We start from the raw sequence: 20,197 nt of genomic DNA, 5'->3' as shown, positions 1-20,197 counted from the left end.
AAAATATTAGTGAAAACAAATATAGACTGAAGATTTCTGTAATTGGGAATAGTATGGATGTTTCCTGCTTGAACAGACAAACCCATCTGAGGTGAGGTGCCATTTTGCATGTGCAAGCGTTTCTATAGTCCTAAGGCCACCACTATTTGAAGGGGCTATCAGCACAAGAAGTCAAATGGGCAGTTTGAGCAGACTGTGGTCACTGCAGTACTCTGTGCCAGAACACGTATTTTATTTTCCCTTGCTACTCACATGTGTGGCTGCACAAGCACCCCCTGTTTGTCTCCTTCAGACTAGAGCATCCCTAGGGTCTGTATTTTCAGGAAAGAACTCTGCTGGGAGGCCAGTCTGAAAGTAGGAAATGGCATAGTCCACTGAGTTATAGTGGCTTTTGGGCACAGAGTACCTGATTCTCCTTTTTTTTTTTTTTTATCACAAGGTTCACAATATATCATATCTAATCTATTGCAGTTTACTGAATTTTGACCTCTATGTGATTCTAGAAGGGGAAATACTAGAGTAAATTAGGGAATCTCCTTTCCTTTCTGACCTGAAGCATATATTTCTTTGATTAGACTTAGAATGTGGCAGGAACTTCTGTACCAGCTCCCAGTGCTTCCTTTTCATCTGTATACTCCGCCAGTAGTAGGTTTTTTATTAATATTTAGAAAGTTTGCCTCCAGCAGTACTAAAATGTGCATCAGAGGACAACAGTTGTTTACTGTGTTTGAACTGAAGAATCTCACCCAGGAGATCTCATTCACTTGAAGTTTACATCTCTCAATCTCGACTTGCAGAAAGAGATCGATAAATAACAATTGTCATTTCAGAGTTGCACCTCTCCAATTATTTATTTGGTTGTGTGTCTTCCCAGATGTACGCGTAATTGGATCAGACACTAAAAACCAGATCGCAGGTTTTTAATGACAGCAAGCTCATACCTCTTTATAATATTAAAAAAAAATAAACACACATATCCATCTGTAAAATGATAATGACACAGGAGTCCTCCCTCCCCACCAAAACCAGTTAAAGTTAATTTATCTGCTTTAAGAAACGACATTATATTCAGCAGACAGCTGACAGGTTACCCTTGGGAAGATCCACGTTTGGACATGACTCAAGATTATTTTTTTTTTACCTCAAGCTGGCAGAGGCTACAAGTGTCACCCATACTAAAGCTGGCAAGTATTGAAGATGATGTTGAGTCTCTCTGAGAGAGTTGCATCTACATTTGCTGCTCTCAGTGCACCTTCTGGCAGCCAGTGTGAGCTGCTGTCTCCAGACTCTTCTGAAACCGTGGGTGCAAAGATGCGAAAAACCAACAGCAGCAAAATTTACAAATCTCCTATTACAGAATATTCTTGGGAAACTGGAAAGGAGATCCCCCTCCTAAAGTTGCCATGACCACTGCAAACACATAACTCTAGTCCATAGAGTTTTAGAATAGGACATAGTATCCCCCAGCATTTTTAGGTAGCCAGCTGTTTACTCAAAATGCCTTCCCAAGTGACTGGAGCATTGAAGCTTTTCCGTCCTCATATCTTCTATTCTTGGCCACAGATACCAGATGAAAGGGGATCTAAAGGAAAAAATATGCCAGTATTCCTAAAAAAAATATTTTTTCTTTAAGAAAAGAAGTAAGGGGGTTTTGTTTTAGCTTTTATAACGAATTTGCTTATCGTGTTTTCCTTCGCATCAAGTTTTCAGGAGAAAAAAGCTTTAGAAAAATCTAATTAAAAGACAGTATGAAACAGTTTGGAGCATAATTCTCTCCTGCTTGTGTTTAGAAATATAATAAGAATGACTATATAACATGTTTATAAAGGCTTTTTTAATAATATGTGTAAATAAAATCCACATAATCAAAACTTCAGTGCTGAGAAATCTTAGTCTCAGGTATGTGTGGAAAAGGCAGTAATGTTCAAGGAAATAATCAAATTAATCGAACCTCATCTTAGTGTTTTTAGGATGTTTGCTGATCTCATTGTCCAGAATTCCTTTCATTAGTAGGTCTAACATATTAAATCTTCAACAAGTGTTGGCTACAAGATTTATAGAGAACAGAAGGAAATGTCTAAATTCCATTTTTTAAAATGTCATAGCTTAGATACCGCTGGTAAATTACAAGAAAGAATTTACCCTGTTTCTCGAGTATGTTATGTTTAGGAAAAGTGAACTGATATCCAAGGAATAAAAAGAGCAGTGAAGTACGAGGATCAGCTTGCAGTGCTGTTATGCCTGCATTGTGGTGCCAAATTAAGGATAAGTCACACTTAAAATATGACTTATGGTGGTTCAATTCATTCTTAAATTCCCTGCTAACTAATTACTACTACCATGTTGTCAGACAGGTGGAGGTGTTTTGGAGTCTAAGGCACGAGTCCTCTTTCAGTTGTTGGGTGTTAAATGTTTCATTGTTAACAGCTGGTGAGGTTGCCCATGTTGTTCAGTAAACATCACTTCCAATCTGAGTGCACCCGCTGAAAACCCAGAAATAGACAAACTGTACTTTCGTTCTCTTCCTCCCAGCATTTACATTTTTATTTACTTAAAATTTTGATAGTATCAAGATGTGCTTTTTTTCCAGTGACTGTACTTGCATTGCACTTGAATTAGTGATTTTTGTGATGAGTATAGTGAGCCATTTACCTGAAGAGCAAGACTTAGTAAAAGCATTCAGACCATACTAGTTTTTCTTCTCTTTTCATTCTTCTTAGAGTTAGGGCAAAAGAAATATCTTATTTGTTATTGATTTCTCTTTCTTCTTCTCCTCTTTACTCAAATATTAGACCAGTCCATTGTTTTACAGCACGGTGTAGGTTTCTGCAAAATAACAGCCAATCTTTGACCACATTGCTCTGATTCAGTATAGGGCCTTCCCAGTAATTCTAATCTTCCAAAAGATCTATGTCAATTTAAGATAATGCAAAGGCTTGTTGAATATTCTGGTAAATCATCGTTTTTTCCCAACGAGAGTGGTGAAGGTGAAAATGGTTTTGAAGATTAGGGTCCACACAGACCTTCCAGCTGAACTCGGATACCCTTCCAGTTTGCAGTTTTCCCCTGCAGATCTTCCAGACTCCCTTAATGTCTCACCAGTCCCTTGTGAAACCTTCCCCTCAGATGTTTATTTTTACCACTTCGTGAGCCTGGTTTTTGCTTTCCATTACCCTTATCACTGACCTGAACAATCAAAACATACAGAAAAAAATATCTTATTTTTTCTCTGACAATATTCTAAGGACAAGTTTTCATGCAGCATATATGAAGGCAAAATGGCAAGGGGAATGTAGCCACAACTGCTACAAACATTGCAGATCCTTCCCAATCAGAGACCGAGTGTCATATTCCATGGAAGTAGTTGTGATTGTGCTGATGAATGATCCCTTTATGCTTACCAGCAAAAGTCAGATTTCCATGGTAATATTAGGCTTTGTCACTAAGGTGAGATTGAACCAAAGGTGCCACAAGCCATTGTACCATTGTAAATCATTGCCCAGCCTCTGTGAATGGAATCTTACCTTGATATTGTTGCTTCTTTCTGGCAAACGTTGTCTCTTCCTTCTCTCAGCCTTGATTCCTTTCTGGAGCACAAAATGACTATAAAGTCTAGGATCTCTTGGTTTGGGCTAAGAGCAAAAGAAATCTCAGAGTTACAGCTGGAGTGGGGCTGGAAAAGGATTGCCAAATTTTCCCCTGAGGAATTTTTCACCTGAGGAAGACCGTGGCTGCCTGCTTTAGGCTTGGCTTCAAGTAATCTGTTTTCCCTCCAGTGTAACATGATTTCCTATTACTTTGGAAGGTGCTTTCTTCTGTTGAAATGGGAATAATCAGTAGCAAGCAAATATTTGTATTGTTACAGATGTCAGATATTCAGCTAATCCCATACCTGAAATAAACTGGTCCTGAGGAAAAAACATTTAATTTTAGTTCAGTGCATGCTCTGGAGAGAACAAGGATATAGGAAAAAGAACCCATAACCAGGTAATTTGTCCAAAGCATCTTCTCTCATGATCTCAGTATGTCGTAACAGAGTCTGAACAAGGGCAATAAACATCATCTATCCCTGTCTAGCCTTTGCTGAGGATAGGCATAGTATATAAACTTCTGTCTCCTCAAAACTAACCGCAGCAATTTGATTTGCCTGAGAAGAAACATGGAAACCTTTAAGAAAGTTTTCAAACAGGAGATTAGAAGCATCTTTCTATTCTGGTTGCTCTGTATGAAAAATAATAATCCTTTTGTAATCCTTTAAAATGGATTCTGCCCAGATCCACCCTGACCTACTGTGCAGTCACTGGACCACATGCAATACTATTCTGAAACTTGGCAGTAAAATTTCAGGAGCTTATTTGGCACTGTCTTTGCAGAGAAAAGCATAGAAGCCTCCTGCTCTGACAGCATGGAGAGGGGTTTAATGCAATATGTACCCCTCTTTACAGACCTTTTCTCAACTGAAAAAAAAAAAGAAATTTCTATTTAGCCTACTAATGTTCCCTTTACATCAACCCCTGAGAGTATCCTTCAGTAAGAGAGTAGCATGGAGAGTGTCAGAGGTGCTATCATACACTTGATTCATTTTGGCTATTTCACTTGAAGATTATGGCAATTGAGGGTTCTGAAATGTATAGATGAGTAGACAGGAGAACTGAAAATCCAGAGGCTAAGGCTTTTCTTCAAAGTACTTCCACTGCCTCTTTATGAGGATTGTTCTGATTCCTAAATGTCTGGTAGTTCCAGAGCCCTAGAGATGACCTTGTTTTGTACCAGACCTCTTTTCCTAAGAAATGCTGCAGCATTTTGTGATTTGGAATGTGTGTCAGTAATGTAAGCAATAAAGTTTTAGGATAAATTGTTTGTTATGAAGACATTGAAGGGGAAAAACCTATACAGTAAAGTATGTAAGTAGAGCATCTAGCAATAATTCTGCTTTGGGCATGAGAGACAATGGCCTATGTTTCAGTGGTAATAAAAATGTTCTATTAAGTTCTCTGAACCCATTGCAATGTGATAGAAAACAGCAAGTGATGAAACAGTGCTTTGAGGGGAGCTTACACATTCAGCGAGCATAAAATAAACATATTAAAATAGAAAAAAAAACCCTGATTTCTAGTACTTATTGTTTTATCACTTCCATCATGGGTATAGGATAAAAGAAAACTCTTACTTGCTTGTTAGAAGAAGAAAGCTCCTACTTGAAGTTCTTACTTGGCAGATGTCAGTTGAAAGCTCTGCTATGGAATATGCTGCAATGTCAAACTCTGTTGGGTAATTTTAGACAAATGTGTCATGTGTGACATGGAAATATGGCATGCTGTACATTAGTGATTTCCCAAGTGTTTGGATCAGGTAGTAATGTGCTGAGAAAGTGCTCTTTATCCCTCCACGCTGTGTACTTGTATAGCAGTGGGGAAAGGCTTTTGGTAGAAATTACTTTAGTCAGAAAAAGAATCCATTTACAATATGTGCCTTCTAACATCTTTCAGACAATGCATTGTATTAAAGAGGCATTTTTTGATTAATGTTTTATAAACATTTTTCAGCATGACAGCTTAAAGTCCCTGTAAAATTGTAAATGCGTGCATAGTGCTCACTTCCATAAAGTCAAATGCCATCTCATAAAGTCTAGTTGGATCCTGTCAGTGACAGTGACACAGAATCAGTACCTTGGAGCATTAAAATTAATTTGCTTCATTTATATTACTGCAGTGATAGCTAGATGAAAAGAGGCCTCTATTTAAATTATCTTTAAAATACCTTCAAATCTTTTAGGATTTTTTTATTATTATTATTTCACTGTTAACTAAATGTAGTGAAGTGCAGCATAATATTTTCATGGGCCTTTTAAGAACGGGACTACGAAATATGAAAGTAGCAAAGGGGAGGGTGTGGGAGGCTATACTGGGTGCAGAGCTGGAGGAAGGACAAATAGCTTTCAGTTGCACAGGCTGCTAGAGGAACAGTGGCCTTTGACCAGGGCTGATAAACCACAGCCTTAGAGCCAAACTGGAATACCCTGGAGCACTGGGGAGCAAACAGGGCTTTCCCATACCAGACCATAAGAGCACTCTTCTCAGTCTTCCTTGCCACTGTTGAAGGTCACAGAAAACCAGCTTTTCTCTCACTAGCTCTTCCTCAGATGTGGAAAGTTCTTACATAAAATGGGCTGAGTGAGGACACAAACAGGGAGAAAAACGAAGCGTGTTCCATATCACAGGTCTAACTCACTTCTCTCGGTTGCAGCGGGACTGTGATTTTTAGTGTCCACTGCACTTAGTGGAGCTGAGTGATTTTAGTGGAAGTACCCAAAATTTGCACTGCCACAAGTGAGCAGAATCAAAGGTCTTGGAAAGCAAAACTAAGCAGGCTGAAAACATGGTTGCGGAGAAGAGGAGAAAAAAAGGAAGTAGGGGAAAAATACAACAGAAAAAGCAAAAGTGTCTCTGTGTACTGGAGCCTAAGAGCAAGGAAGAAGATGAGATCATGGGGGAGCACTGGTAGGAGTAACATAGCCAAAGTAGAAAAGGGGGGAAATGGAGTAAAAAATGCTGGGAATCCAATGATCGTGTTTATAAGGAATATTTATGGGGTGATCTCAGTGCTTTCTCCCTTCTGCTACAGCTCTCTCTAATTCTGGTCAGGTGAGGTGCTGCTTTCTCACCCTTCTGCATACCACATTCCTTATTTCTTTGTATAAGGGTGGGATACAACCCTAACTTGTGCCTGTCGCAATCTTTGGTCAGCTCTGATCCAGAAGCTGGACACACATTCATGCAATAAGACCATTTAAAAGGTTTTGGCAACTCAACAGCCTGCCACAGCCCGACTTTGAGTAAAGCTGCCCAAGTCGACACCAAAACACAGAGAAGCACTTTGTCATTCAATTCTCGTGATGTGTAGTGAGGGTCTTTGGCAGAGAAGCTGAACCAAGCTGCTGGAAGCCTGTAACTTCCCAAACCACAGCAGCATCAATGGGCGTTTGTGGCATGAGCCTTCAGGCCATGTCAGCAGTCTTAAAACTTAACGAAAAGACTGTATATAAACTCATAATCAGTGCTCCTCCTCCAGTGTCAATCAGGATGAAAACACATGGAAGTCAGTCCAATTACCCTGAAATTCTGATAAGCATGATTAATGGCTTTCTGAAAACAAAACAAAAAATCCTTACAGGCGTTATTCTTCATACATGTCAATGCAGCCTTCATGCTCCAGATGGCAAATAAATACTCTAGTAATAGTGGGGAGTTGGGGAATGGAGGAGCTGCTGTGTACTTCGATGAAGCTTAAGACAAAGGTAGTGGTCTGGGGTTTAATATATGATTTGATCTGATCCTGTGCAAAATTTTATTTATCTTCGACTTAGTGTAGCTATCATACTCCATTAGCACTGGAAGCAATATGCTATAAAAGATGAGGAAAATAGGAGTGGACAGCACAAAGTAAAGCTAACTATATCCATTTTGCTTAGCACCTTCATTCCTTGCTATCTATCTGATAGATTTAAAAGTGTCTCACTCACTTTATTAGTTTTGTTACAGCAGCACCTGTTCGTGTCACTACTGCTTCAATCAGTCTTTCTGTTATAGCCTCTCTTAGTGCTTGTTCATAATCTCGTCTTGAAGATGCATTATGGGCTAAGACAGAGCATACAGTATCAGCCCAGGCATTATAATGCCACTTTTCTTCCTTTAGTTTCATTTTGTTTCGGATTTTTTTGTTGGTTTTGTTTGGGTTTTTTTTCCAAGTGTTTTATATATATATATATATAATTTTTTTTAGTCCAAATTTTTATTGTTTTTACGAGAAAGAGAAGTAACTATTGAAATATGGTTTTCCTCACTAGGAATCTGCATGAGTTTTATGGAAAACATTAGGAGTCTGATAATGCTTGCGGTTACTATGTATTGCTCTGAAAAAGTTCAGACAACATTTTAAAAAATAAATAGAACCCGTGCTGCTTTGTTTAGCTTTGTGGTAGCATTACTGGCACAAGCATTTGTTCTGTGGATCTCTGTCATGAAATATTTTCTGAGAGCTGCACACTGGCACAGGTGGAATTATAAAAACCAGCAAGTGCATGAAAAGGCAACAGGGCTTTTACTTTCCATTAAATAAATGCTTACCTGCAAAAAATTATTATTATTTCTTCTCTTCACTGGTTAGTTTTTCACAGTAAATTAGAAGGACTTGAATTGCACATTAGTGGCTTACAGGAAGCTATTGTTGTGACATGTATTTAAACAAGCTGTGAATTAAGAACCTGTTTCCACCCAATGATCTAATTATATTGTCATGCTAATTATAGTATTTTGTATTTATATTTGACAACTTTAATTTTCCTTTCCTAGTTTACCGAAACAGCTTTCCTCCAGAGAATTTACCTTTTAGACTGGAATTTCTCATCTTTTCCTTCAGTTCAGAAAATGTACAGATATTTAAAGCATGTCTCAGTCACTTTGGATCTATTTTAGTCATGTCTCTGCCTTTAGTTTTGCATGTGACCTTAGGCCAGTCATTTTAGTGTTCCCCAATTCTCTGTAGGAGTCCTGTTCAGCTTACTAAAGTGTTTTTGGATCTATGGATGAAATTGCACTACCAAAACACCAGGTACTGCCTTGCAAACATAAACATAGCATCTTCATAGCCTGGGACTCGACGCTATTTTTCTGTGGTTAGAGAAGAGGACTCATAAGGGTCAAGTTGAGACTTGGAAACAGGCAGTAAAACTTTTGTCTGTTTACAAAAACACTATGATAGGCATTTGAAGTGAATTACACTTGTTAATATAATGGAAATGCTCATCTAATTTCTATACAAATACTATCTATCCCCAAGCCCCAGAAATTAGTGTTAATAATAAGCAGCCCTGTTGTGTGATAGGTCCATGATGTTTTGGAGGTAATTATAATATTGAAATTAAGCACTGAAGCCTTTATTTATTTGATTTAATCTTTCCCTGGAAATTCCCACGTAAGTAAATGCTATTAGTATGAGGGCAAGACTGTTACTGGTGTAATGTGATGAAGCGAATCAAAATAATTATAATTGGCACTATGGAAACATCATGAAGATTTCAGCAAGCCTGGACATGTGTCTGCAAAAGTGGGACACTGGTGGAGTGATAAATATTTAAGAAAAAAGCTGTTTCCTCACATAGGGAGGAGGCAACTTTTATTAAGGGAAACGTGAAAGGTATTGAGAATGGGAATCTGTCCAAGACAGAGACAGAAGTTTATGTAAACAAGGCAACTTTGGGTGATCTGAAACATCTCCTCACTGGGGGAGTGGAGGGCGTGTGGCACAACGCTCAGCTTTTGTCATTACTAAGAGATGAGACGCACAGATGAGCTCTGTGAAAACTGTGTGTAGTCTTTGTCGCTGCAAGGTTGATGGTGGTGGAAGGTTCCTAAAATGGCATTTAAGATGAGAGAGAAAATAAAGGTATGTTCTCAGGTGGCTCCTGAGGAATCGCAGCTGCTCTTCTTGGTGAGGTCTGGTCAAGCAAGTTTGACCCACACCTATGCTTTGTGGAGCATAGCAGCAAAGTTCCAAGATTTAAAGAGATAATTTTGAACAATAATATGTTCAAAGTAAACATAATGAATTTCATTACTGCAAAACTAAATCAAATTTAATTTTACATACCACATCATCAAGTGGGAAGATGATGAATGGAGATAGCTAAGAGAATTAGCACTCTTAGGAAAATTAGCTCTTAGGAAAAATGGCCTATCTCTAGCACTGAACACTCACTTCTTCCAGCATCTATAAACTTCTATACTCCATCTGCTCCCTGACTCTTCATAGGCACGACCACTTCATATTGCTCACTCAGTTCAAGAAACTTTTGTGTCTTCTGCTGTATCTTTCCTGAAACATACAGGTAGAGCGGAGAGTTTTATTCTGTAACACATGAGCACTCAACTGTGGAGTACTTGGCTCTACCTGGACTGCACGAATCAGTCAAAAAGATTTTTTTATGGCATTTCTGTACTTCTTCCTCTTCTTCCTTTCCGCCCCAGGATTTTCTCTGCTGTGTATTTTTGGTTTCTATTCATGTTCTTGCTGGTTTGTTTGGATTAGTTGGTTTTTTTTTAATATAGAACTTCTAAGTCTTCATTTTATTTTGTTTGAGGGTTTTTTTGTGAAATGTCAATGCAACATAAAACATTTTGCTTTAATCTGGAGCTCAAAGTCTGAGGTGAGAGTCTGTCTCTTGTTTTTCTACCTGCAGGGATTCCAATGTTGAAGATAGTATTTGCGGGTTATGAGCACCTGTCCTTAATTTCCGTCCCCTTACTCATCTATCATCCTGCTCAGATTCTTCTTGGCAGTCTGTTGGTACCAACGATAAAATCTTGGATGGTTTCTAGGCAAAAGGTAAGAATGGCTGGCTTTGATTTATGATGGAAGGTGTGCTATAAGGAAAATAAATACCTAAACATCTCTTAAACTCCTCATGTTCCTTCTTGGAGATCCTGTGGTAGGGATGTTTGCTTCTTTACTTCCTTTATGACAGTGGTAGTAGTAGTATCAAATTAAAAATGCTGAGCTTTATTCCCCTTGGTTCTGAAAAGGCTCGAAATTTAATGTTGGAACCCTACAGTTAATTCAAATTATGAATTCAGATTATGCCAAATAAGAATGGCTTTGTCTTTAGCTAATAATCACAGCTTTGGATTTCCCTTATGGAGAAATGATAAAGATCTGTCCAGTGGCATGGAGCTGAGTAAAATGAGGGCACTTTCTGAATTGAACTGAAGCAGGATGAAAAGTTCTAATTTTTTTTTTTCTTCCTACTTGGGTCACCCTTTACAATACCAAACAGTCTACAGGAGTCAACATGGATAAAATTATATGGGATAGCTTGTAGGATTATAGGATATAACCTAGGGAGCTCTGCATCAACATCACTAATTCGAATTACACTTATTTCAGTACAAATCAAAGCTATTGAAATCTGACAGCCATTCTGTTATTTCTATGAAATAATGGCAATGCTTTTAATCAGGTTCTCAGAACAGTACTTGCCACCTTCCAGAAAGCTAGTCCATGCAACTGATTTTACTGCTGTCTTTAGTGTTCAGAGATAATAAGGATCAAGAAGCAGTGGTAACTGAAGCAGTTTTTGACAGTCATTTCAGGTGAAGATTAAGACATTCTGTGTGAAGCCCACATCACCAGTACCCTGCATTCGCCACTTGTCAATGAAGAATTTTTTTTGATAACTTCCATTTTCCCAGTTTTCAGCAAAACTTGAAAGGCTGCCATTTTACTCACTTCATTCCACTTAAGTCACCTTGCTAACTTGAATGGTAAAATTCCATAAATGTTGTTTTTATGTGGCTTTTGGTTACCTAAATTGTAAAAAGCATGAAAACTCTCAAATTCCCGGAACCGAGTCCAGAAATAAGACCGTGTTAAGATATACTTATCGTAGCATCAAAAAATGGAAATTTGAGAATCATATATCATTTCTCCATAAGTCTGAAAGTCATGATTGTTTTGGATCAGAAATTACCAGGAGACATAACAGGTTGTGTAAAGAAAATCCATGTGTGGAAAAAGAGAAGAAAATTCCTGAAGAAAGACAGCCTGAAGTTGACACTCCCAGTGACAGAAGGATCCCTGCAATGCTGGCTTCTCTTCACTATCTAACTGCTCTCTGCTGCAAAGACCAGGAGTAGGGCTGGAGCTCATCCAGACCTCCCTGATCCAAAGGGGTGGTAATGGCCTTTAGGGGCTGCTGTCAGTTGCTGCGTATTAACACAGCCTTTAAACAGGGCATCAGAAAAGTCAACCAGTACTGGAGAGATTTACAGTTCACCAGCACTAGTTTCTTATTCATTAAGCATCAAATAAACCTCCTGTGCTAATCAGACTGTAATGCTGCCGTAGAACCACTTTGGGGGATTGTTGTTCTGTTGCGGCAGTTTCTTCAGTTGGTCTTCTGTATTATTCACAAATGTTATTTTAATTACTCTTTGAAAAAAATCAATGAGATTGGGTCTGGTACAGTTATAATAAGTACAATAGAAGTGAGTGTTGTGACTGGATAATGGTCTCCTGCTTTGAAAATAAACATGTCATCATCACCCTTGATGTTTATTTTCTATAAACACCTTGGCTTCGTTTTGGCATCTCTCTTGCAGAGGGAGACTGTTATCCAGTCACAGTACTCAGCTGCAGTGACATTCTTACTTAATTATGATAGTACATGTGATCTGGTTTTATGAAATTGAATTTAAATATTTAGAGGTTCATCTACACTAAGGTATTTCTAGTTTGTAAATATGGCAGTAGAATCTGCCAGACTACAAAGTTAAAAAATTGTTTTCCCAAACTAAACGTGGAATGATGTCTCTTTCCGAAGTCTCTTTCTGAATAATATCCAAATACTAATCTCAAACGGCTAGATTTAACAATAGTTAAATGCTGGTGTTTCTGAAAGCTGGTGTTTCTGAGGGGAATATAGCCTATTTATTTTTAAAGGTTTGGATTTTTTTAAGGGTTTACATTTGTGCTGGAGTGTTTTTCAAGCAGTGCTTACAAGCTTTAAATGTACAATATTAAAGGTTAATATGTACAATAAGAAAACCCATCAGACATCCCTCAGACTGAAATCTGCTTGTTTAGCCAACCCTCTGGAAATGATAAGTCTCTCACGCAACAGGCAAATGCCAGTCTGTCAGGGAACTTCGGTTAAAAGCCAGAGGAAAACAGAGGTTCCAAATTTCAGGAATTTGCAAATCTCACTGATTTCCCTCTCATTCAGACCGATTTGTCCTGCAAAAGAAAGCACTGAGCTTTGTTGTTGCAGAGCACACCAACAACCGGCATCCTTCACCATGACCACATGGGTTTATAGGAGCAGCTGAAAACCTTTTAAGCCGGTCACATTTGCCTCCTAAGCTAGAGAGGCTGCTTCCTTCCAAACTATGTGCATGATCACCTATCATTTGAGTTGAACTTCTGTCACACACTGAATAAATAGTTCAGCTACCATACTAGCAGGTAATGCAGATCTGGACCCTGCTGTCAAATAAAGGCACGTGGTTTCTCTCCTCCTCAGTAAGAGCAGACTAGAGCTACAAAGATGTCAGGTGTCCCCTGACAGTAGATCACTTCTGGACTGATGGACTTTGGCTTATTTTTACCTTTTCCCAGCAAGAAAGGTAGAAACATCTGAAGTGCTTGACATCCACCACTGCAGCAGGGGCTGTACTCTGAGCAAGCTTCGAGCCATATGGAAAGAGGCCAGGGAACACAAAGGTGTTGGCAGAAATTTTCTTCACAGTCTTTCCTAAGTGGGTCAGAAGCTCTCATATCTGTGCTACAAGTGGTTTGAGCCCCACCTCTGCTTCCTTCACTGGCACTGTAGCCATATTCCTTGTGGTTCCTCTGGTAAGGCTGGCTCTGTGTGAGGAGGTTGTGTTGGGCTATCAGAGAAATAAAATCATCACAAACCCCAGAGTGGCCTGTCAGCTGCATGCCAACTCCTCACACGGCCTCCCAGAAGTACATGCAGCATTTTGTTGCCTCTTAGAAGTAAAATTCTTGTCTTGTGCTGTTGGTTGTTGTTTAAGAATATAAAAAAAGTGACTGTTCTGTTTACTGTTTGCAGGCACTGAAGTTAACCAGGCAGCCCAAAGCACCGGTGAAGGTATAACTGTGGAGATGGCCTGTGTCACAGTGAATGTATATATGTACTATACTGTACACACAGACAATTGAGACAACTGGGTATTTGTGAATGTTGCTTCAGTGCATATTTTATTTTTTATACATATATATATATTAAAATGATACCTGTTAAGTGCCTTACAGATGCATTTTTGGCAAAAGCATTGTTTCCAGAAGCCACTTTGTTGGCTACTGCAAGAGGTTGTACAGTATTTTCGAGTCCCTTAGTTTTTATTTTTGTAACTGAGTGAATGGTCATGACTAACAGCTGTTTCTTTCATTGCTCCTGCTTTGAAGCCAGGGTGCAGCAGCTGTAAGTCTCTGTTTTAAACTAGCCAAAATGACCAGAAGCCTATCCCACTGCTGGCTTACCCTGGGGAAGAGCTTTCTGAAGGATTTTTTTCCAAGATTGACTTGAATTTCTGTGTGACTCTGTTACACTCTCTAGTCATATGACTGTGACATGCCTTTTTCTTCTGAGTTTGTGTATACTCAGCATGGGGCCATCCATTGGATAGAAGCTGAGAAGCATGAATTATTTGCATTTGTTGACACAGTTGTCTAGACATTCCTTCAAAGTTAATGGTTTCTCAAGAAAATTCTTTCAATTCCATTGTATGATATTGTGCTAGTGTATATCTTAAATGCCTCAAGCTTCTTCAAAGAATTGGTCTGGTGCTTGGGTTATGAGTGAAGTATTTGTGTTTGCAGCGAGGAGATCTTCTATAATTTAGCCCTGAAGAACACAAATTTTTGTTTTTCTTTTTTCTTTTCCTTCCCCTGGTGCAATGCACTGAGATTTGCAGTGACAGAATTTAGGATGCTAATATTGAAACAGAGCCTTTATTGTAGTAAGCCAAGCTATGTTTTCTATATTGCTGCATTGTTAATGAATAATAGCTTGTGAGAACAAGGAAGTTGACAATTTTTTTTCCTAATTAAAAGGATCCTTACAGTAACAGAAATGCTATCTTAGCTAATTTGACAATCAGTCACAACTTTTTTTAAAATACAATGTTACTCTTTTTAATAAACTTATATTAAAAAATACAAAATACTCTTTCTTAGAAGGGTGTTGAAGAGAAAGGAGTACAGGCATATATTTAAGCATACACCCAGCACCACATCTTGTCTGGGAGATAAAGATTTCAGAAGTGTCCAGATTCTGAGGTGTACCCTTCTGTAAAAACTGTGCTGGCAATTGCACATTGAAACATTAAAAGAAATGAAAGAAATAGGTCAAACTGGGATCAATATAAATGCAAAAGTTTCATGTGTGTCACGGTTAACATTGCAGTTAATGGTGCAACTGAGTGCAAACAGATCTTTAGCAGATATAGGTTATCGTAGCTCTGATAAGGCTACAGCCATTTACATAAGCTGAAGATCTTCTGTATGACAATAAGCATGTGAAATTCATATCCTTTTGCCTTAGTGAAAATAATTGTGTTTGGTTTACCTAGTCTGTTATTCCTGTGAACAACGGGAAAGTAATTGGGTAGCAATCATCGGTGCTTTACCTGATGGTCAGTCAGTGCAAGACTGCTCTGTTGCCACCTGTATGAGAAAATACTGGGAGCACAAAGCATCACCTTGTTCAGAATTGTCATCACCAGGAAAACAACCACGTAATGAAGGTACATGAGGTGGCAACATGCTGAATTCTTCCATTCCCTGGAGTGGGATCAAGCTCCGCACGCTGAGCCAGCGGGAGGGCTGAGGGACACTGTCCACTGCCCTTGTTCCCTAGGGCTGTGCTCTCTTGTTCCTGGCCAGTGATGTAAAAAGCAGTGGCAGTGTTCTCATAGTTTTAATCAGTGAATATCTAGATAGTAGAGTCAGATCCACCAACAAGCCAGCCTGTGAGGTAATTAGAGAGAATAGCATGCGTGTTCTTGGACCAAATTCAAGGTTCCCCTTCCTTAAGCATGCTGACTGGTAACTGGCTCCACATGAGAAAAAAATCCTTTATCTGGGCTTAAAAACCCTGCTTGCATCAGAGAGTCCAGACTCAGGACAGGGGTTTGGGTTTTTTTGTTCTGTTTCCATAAACATGAACTTCCAGAGAATATAAGGACTTAATCCAAATCCCACTGAAATCAATGATTCTCTCTGTTGGTTTTGAAAGACAAAGCAACAAGCCCAGAAAGAGCGCTAGGGTTTTTTTGATACCTAGAAAGAGTTCAAGCATACAGTAACTTACTGTGGCTGTGTCAATACTAAATAGTCAGAACACTGCAGGTACCCTTACTGAGCTACCTCTATGTACTGAACCTCCGCCTTTCAGTACATCCAACAACTTGCTTAGATTCCACTGAACACTCAGTTTTTTGATTTGGTTTTTTTCTTCTTCATTTAAGAATATTTAAAACTGTTTTAAGATAGAGTTTTGTTAGAGCCTTTATAAAGTCCTTGTTGATTGCTTCGGGCAACCTAAATATTATGTATGGTTGAGTGTTGGTCTAAAGGGAACATAAATCAAAAGTGAAATACGTACTTTAAATCCGTACTTATGAAAATTAATTATACATATCGATTCTGTTATGTTTAAAGATGTTTGTTTTATGACTTGTTGTTATGCCTATATGTCTTTAATAAACAGTATGGTTTTGAATTTAATTTTGGTAATAGGAAAACAAGATAAAATTACTTATTCCTCTAGGTCAGCTTCTTACCCGTGTTACGTATTTTTTATTCTTTTGCAGGTAAGCTTTTAAACTGTTCGCTTGTTCTTTAAAAATAAAATACGTGAACTGTACAGAAATATTCTATAAACTAAACTTGGCGAAAGAAAGTCCTCAAAATACTGTGAATTATCGTCAGCTGAAAATTAATTCATTGAATTAATCACTTTTTCAGTAGAGGGTTACAAGAGTTATGAATCTTTTCAACTTCTTGGCTTTAAATTTAACTGAGAGAGATCTGGTATTAAACATAATCAGGCAAAGCTGATGGCAAATGAGAACTTTGCCCATGTTAAAACAAGGATTTTCTTGATCGTTAACACTTCTTACCTTCTGCATATCTGTAACCCCATCTAATGATAGCAGAGGAAAAAACCTGCCCAAACAATAAATGACCACTTAAGAGGCCACAGGGAATCTTAGCACTTAGTGTTGAGTTACTCAAACATTTTATTTCCCTTTTCATGCAGTAAACTGAGAAGCATTTGATAACCCCAGTAACGGGTCAAAGATAAATAATTTTTTATGTAGTTAAAATCAAAATTGTGGTTGCATTTATTGTTATAGATCCTTTCATTATTGCAAACAGGCTGTAGGACAGAAAGGCAATCTCAGCAGAAGCTGTGCAGTTGTGCTTGTTTACAGAGCCAAAGGAGAGTGGCTTGATTTTGCAGAACTAGTTTCCTACGCTAATCTGGCAGTCAGGGAAATAGGAGCTGTTAGTTTTATTTGTGTATGGCTTTCTGTGGAAATATCTTGACAGCAGGAGGTTAGAAGGCAAGATGAAATGTTTTCTGTCTTCAAGCACGTTTTTTTATGTGCAAGTGCATACGTGCATAAGAGATGAGCAGTTATATATGTAGAAGCCACTAGAAAGGGCCAAGTCCCTGGTATACATTTTTCTTGCAAGACTGAATACGGAGAAAGAACTACTTTTCTGATGTTATTCTGACATTAAAAATGGAATTTCAGAGACTGAATTGTGTTTTGTATTGAATCATAATCTCATACAGAACCTTCACAGCAGATGATCGCAGCATTGTATTTGTAAACTGTGGAGTATTTTGCACTTAAATAGATGTTGATGCATTTGGGAATTACAACACAGTAAAGGGCTAAATCATAGTTTCTCCATTTTGTTGTAATCCAAATGAATTTATATTACTATTATTATAAAGTGCCAGAAACCTATGGTCCCTTGCATACACGTTAAATAGACAAGAGACTAAATTCTGCCCTTGGTTACACCTGCACATCTCCAGGGAAAGGGCTGTTAAGTTGCAGAGCTGTCTCCCTGGGGAAGCTGTTTGCAAAGCCCTGCCATTGTTCTAACAAAGCTCAGTGATCATGTAGCACATGATGAGAGTAAATGAAGAGTATTTTACTTTAGATTTGATGCCCTGCCCTTACCAGCTTCTAACAAACTGAATCTCTTTTGTCCCTGTTTCCACGGGTAGCCCCGGTCTCCCAGACCAAAACTATAGCATCATGTCAGGAAGAGGGAGCTTCTTTCCTCCTTACCTTTTTCTTGCTTAAACCATGTTATCACTTGTGATCGTTAGACTGTGACTTCTTTGAGGAGGCTTTTTGAATTAAATTCTTTGAAGCTTATGTGTACGGTTCCTACAAAATTCTCATTCAACACAGACTGCCCTGCAGGATGATAAGTGATCTTCTGGAGTAGCATGGACAAGGACTATCGCGTGGCTTTTGCTGGGCAGAACTAGAGAAAGCAGTGGCAGGACATGCAGGTGCAGGCATTGCTGCAGGGAGGTGTGCTTCATGCTGGCATCTAGAGCTGTAGCAGCGGTCATAAAAGCAGCCTCTAAATTGTTTTCTTGCCAGAAAGTTGGAGAGGAAGATCTTCAGCAAGAAGTGAAATTAAATTTGTTAGTGATTAAAAGGACAAGAGAGATGTGTTGGAAGCAATTGGTGCCAATGAGTCCTCTCAGCTGCTCCCCTAAGCAAATTGCAGTCTCAGTGGAATATCAGCTTCTCAGTCCATCAGATTGCAGTAATCAAGTCTGGAGCTGATGGGAGCATGAGTCACCACTTAATTTTCTCATCAGCAGAGGCCAAGTTTTCAAAATATTTTTAGATGCATTTCCACAGAGACTTCTGCCAGCCAGTGACCTATAGAGTGACAAGAAAATGAGCAATAGCTGCTGTTGAGTCAGGCTCTGCTTCCTGCCACCTACCCTACTGACTGCATTTTGGGCAGGGAGGGCATGTAGATCAAAGGCCTTTGGCATTGTTATGCAGAAGAGAGCCCCACTGATTTGATCCCAACACCTGGATTTGTTAAACAATAAAATAACCTGTTAATTCTTAGGCTATCTACTAGGTTCAAATCAACTCTGACTCTGTGTTGCTAGCCCTGACCAGAAGCAGGTGTGAGAAGTTGTAATCCCTGCTCTGAGAGGTAGCCGATACCCAACAGGAGCAGCTCACAGAAGAAGCCGTGTGTTGCCCAAGGATCCCGTGCTGGTGCGTATTTTCTGCTTTTTACCTGTCTTGAGAGTTGCCACTTGGCACAGCCATTTTTCACCCAGTTAAGAAGAAGGAAAAAGAGCCTCTGCAGATGGCATCCTCTGTCGGTAGGCTCCATCTAGTATAATTGTAACAAAATCAAAGGCTTGCAGATGTTAGCATGTCAATGTTAGTTCATGTGTGTAAGAAAAAAATGACTATTTATGGCCAGTTTTCTTATGAAACAGTTCCAAATTCTAAGCAAAGTCAGCCCTCTTAAAAGGGAAGAAAATGGGGTGCCTTGAAAGAAAGAAGGTTTCATTGATAGATGAAAAAAAAATTATGGAGGTCATGCGAGTACTGGCCTTTTGCCAGAAGAATTGCAGGAAATAAAATTTGAGAGTCCCATGACAATAATTGGGAATGAAATTCTATTGACAAAAGCTTTTGCAGTTCTGTGCTCCCTTCCTGTCTTAGCGTTGTGACTGCAGTCTTTCCCCATCAGTGTCCTTTGTCTGTTACACAGGCCATACCCAAAATGTTCCAAAACTTCTAATTCCTGGTGCCATCCCCACGTAGTTTTGCCACTTCTTGCCAACAGTGTTTGGTGAAATATATAATAAAATGTCCTTTTCCCCTATTTTGAACCTAAACTCCCACCCCACAGCTCCTTTTTTAAACTCTCCCTGTTAGCTGTCCCTTACTGAACCTGTTGGTATCATCACCAAGATGATGCTCTCATCTGCTTGGAAAGACCCCATCCTGCAGCAAAATGACCCAGAAACCAGGACAGCTTTCCAAGATACTGCCTGGCAAAGCAGAAGTCAGCTTTTTGTGCTGACACTAAAGACCTTTACACATACAAATGATGGTTCTCGTGTTCTTTGTTAGGACTCACAGCTCCCCTAGATGGAAAGGCCCCCATGCACTTAGGCCTGCAGCTCTCTGCCGTGCCCACTGCTGTCACTGTTGGTCCTTTGGGCAATCCCGTATTACTGTGTGATACGTTTTGCCAAGTTCATTAAATTAATTGTAATTTCCAAACAGTGGCTCAGGACTAAAAAAGATGCATGTACAGTATTTTCCCAAAACACACGTGCCATCTTTCAGGTACCTCGCAGCGAGCTGCCTTAAAGCCCCTTTTAGAAAACCGCTACATCTGTTTAGGTCCAATTCCCTGATAAATAAAATATTTCCCAGAGGCATAATAGCGTACTAAAAAAAAGAGTATGACACAATTTCAACCAGCTAATACGATAACTCTACTTCATGCAGCTCATGGAGTGTTAATGTGGGAATCCTGTATCTTTTCAGCTTGGCTGTCTATGAGCATCACACACGGATCTCTCCCCAAGCTG

At 39.1% G+C, this 20,197-nt stretch overlaps 1 protein-coding gene across 1 annotated transcript in view; it reads left to right on the top strand.

Moving 5' to 3' along the window:
- Positions 1-19,600, top strand: part of SLC10A7 (solute carrier family 10 member 7) — a 152,223-nt gene extending 132,623 nt beyond the window's left edge. The window contains exons 11-12 of the mRNA XM_069855341.1: positions 10,238-10,383; positions 13,628-19,600. Of these exons, the coding sequence (XP_069711442.1) occupies positions 10,238-10,383; positions 13,628-13,672 (191 nt within the window). The 3' untranslated portion in view covers positions 13,673-19,600. The remainder of the gene's footprint in view (positions 1-10,237; positions 10,384-13,627) is intronic.
- The last annotated feature ends 597 nt before the right edge of the window (positions 19,601-20,197 follow it).

This window comes from Phaenicophaeus curvirostris, chromosome 4, assembly GCF_032191515.1.
Source record: "Phaenicophaeus curvirostris isolate KB17595 chromosome 4, BPBGC_Pcur_1.0, whole genome shotgun sequence".
Taxonomy (NCBI): Eukaryota; Metazoa; Chordata; class Aves; order Cuculiformes; family Cuculidae; genus Phaenicophaeus; species Phaenicophaeus curvirostris.
The sequence above is the reverse complement of the archived record's forward strand: the minus strand, read 5'-3'. Positions and strand labels throughout refer to the sequence as shown.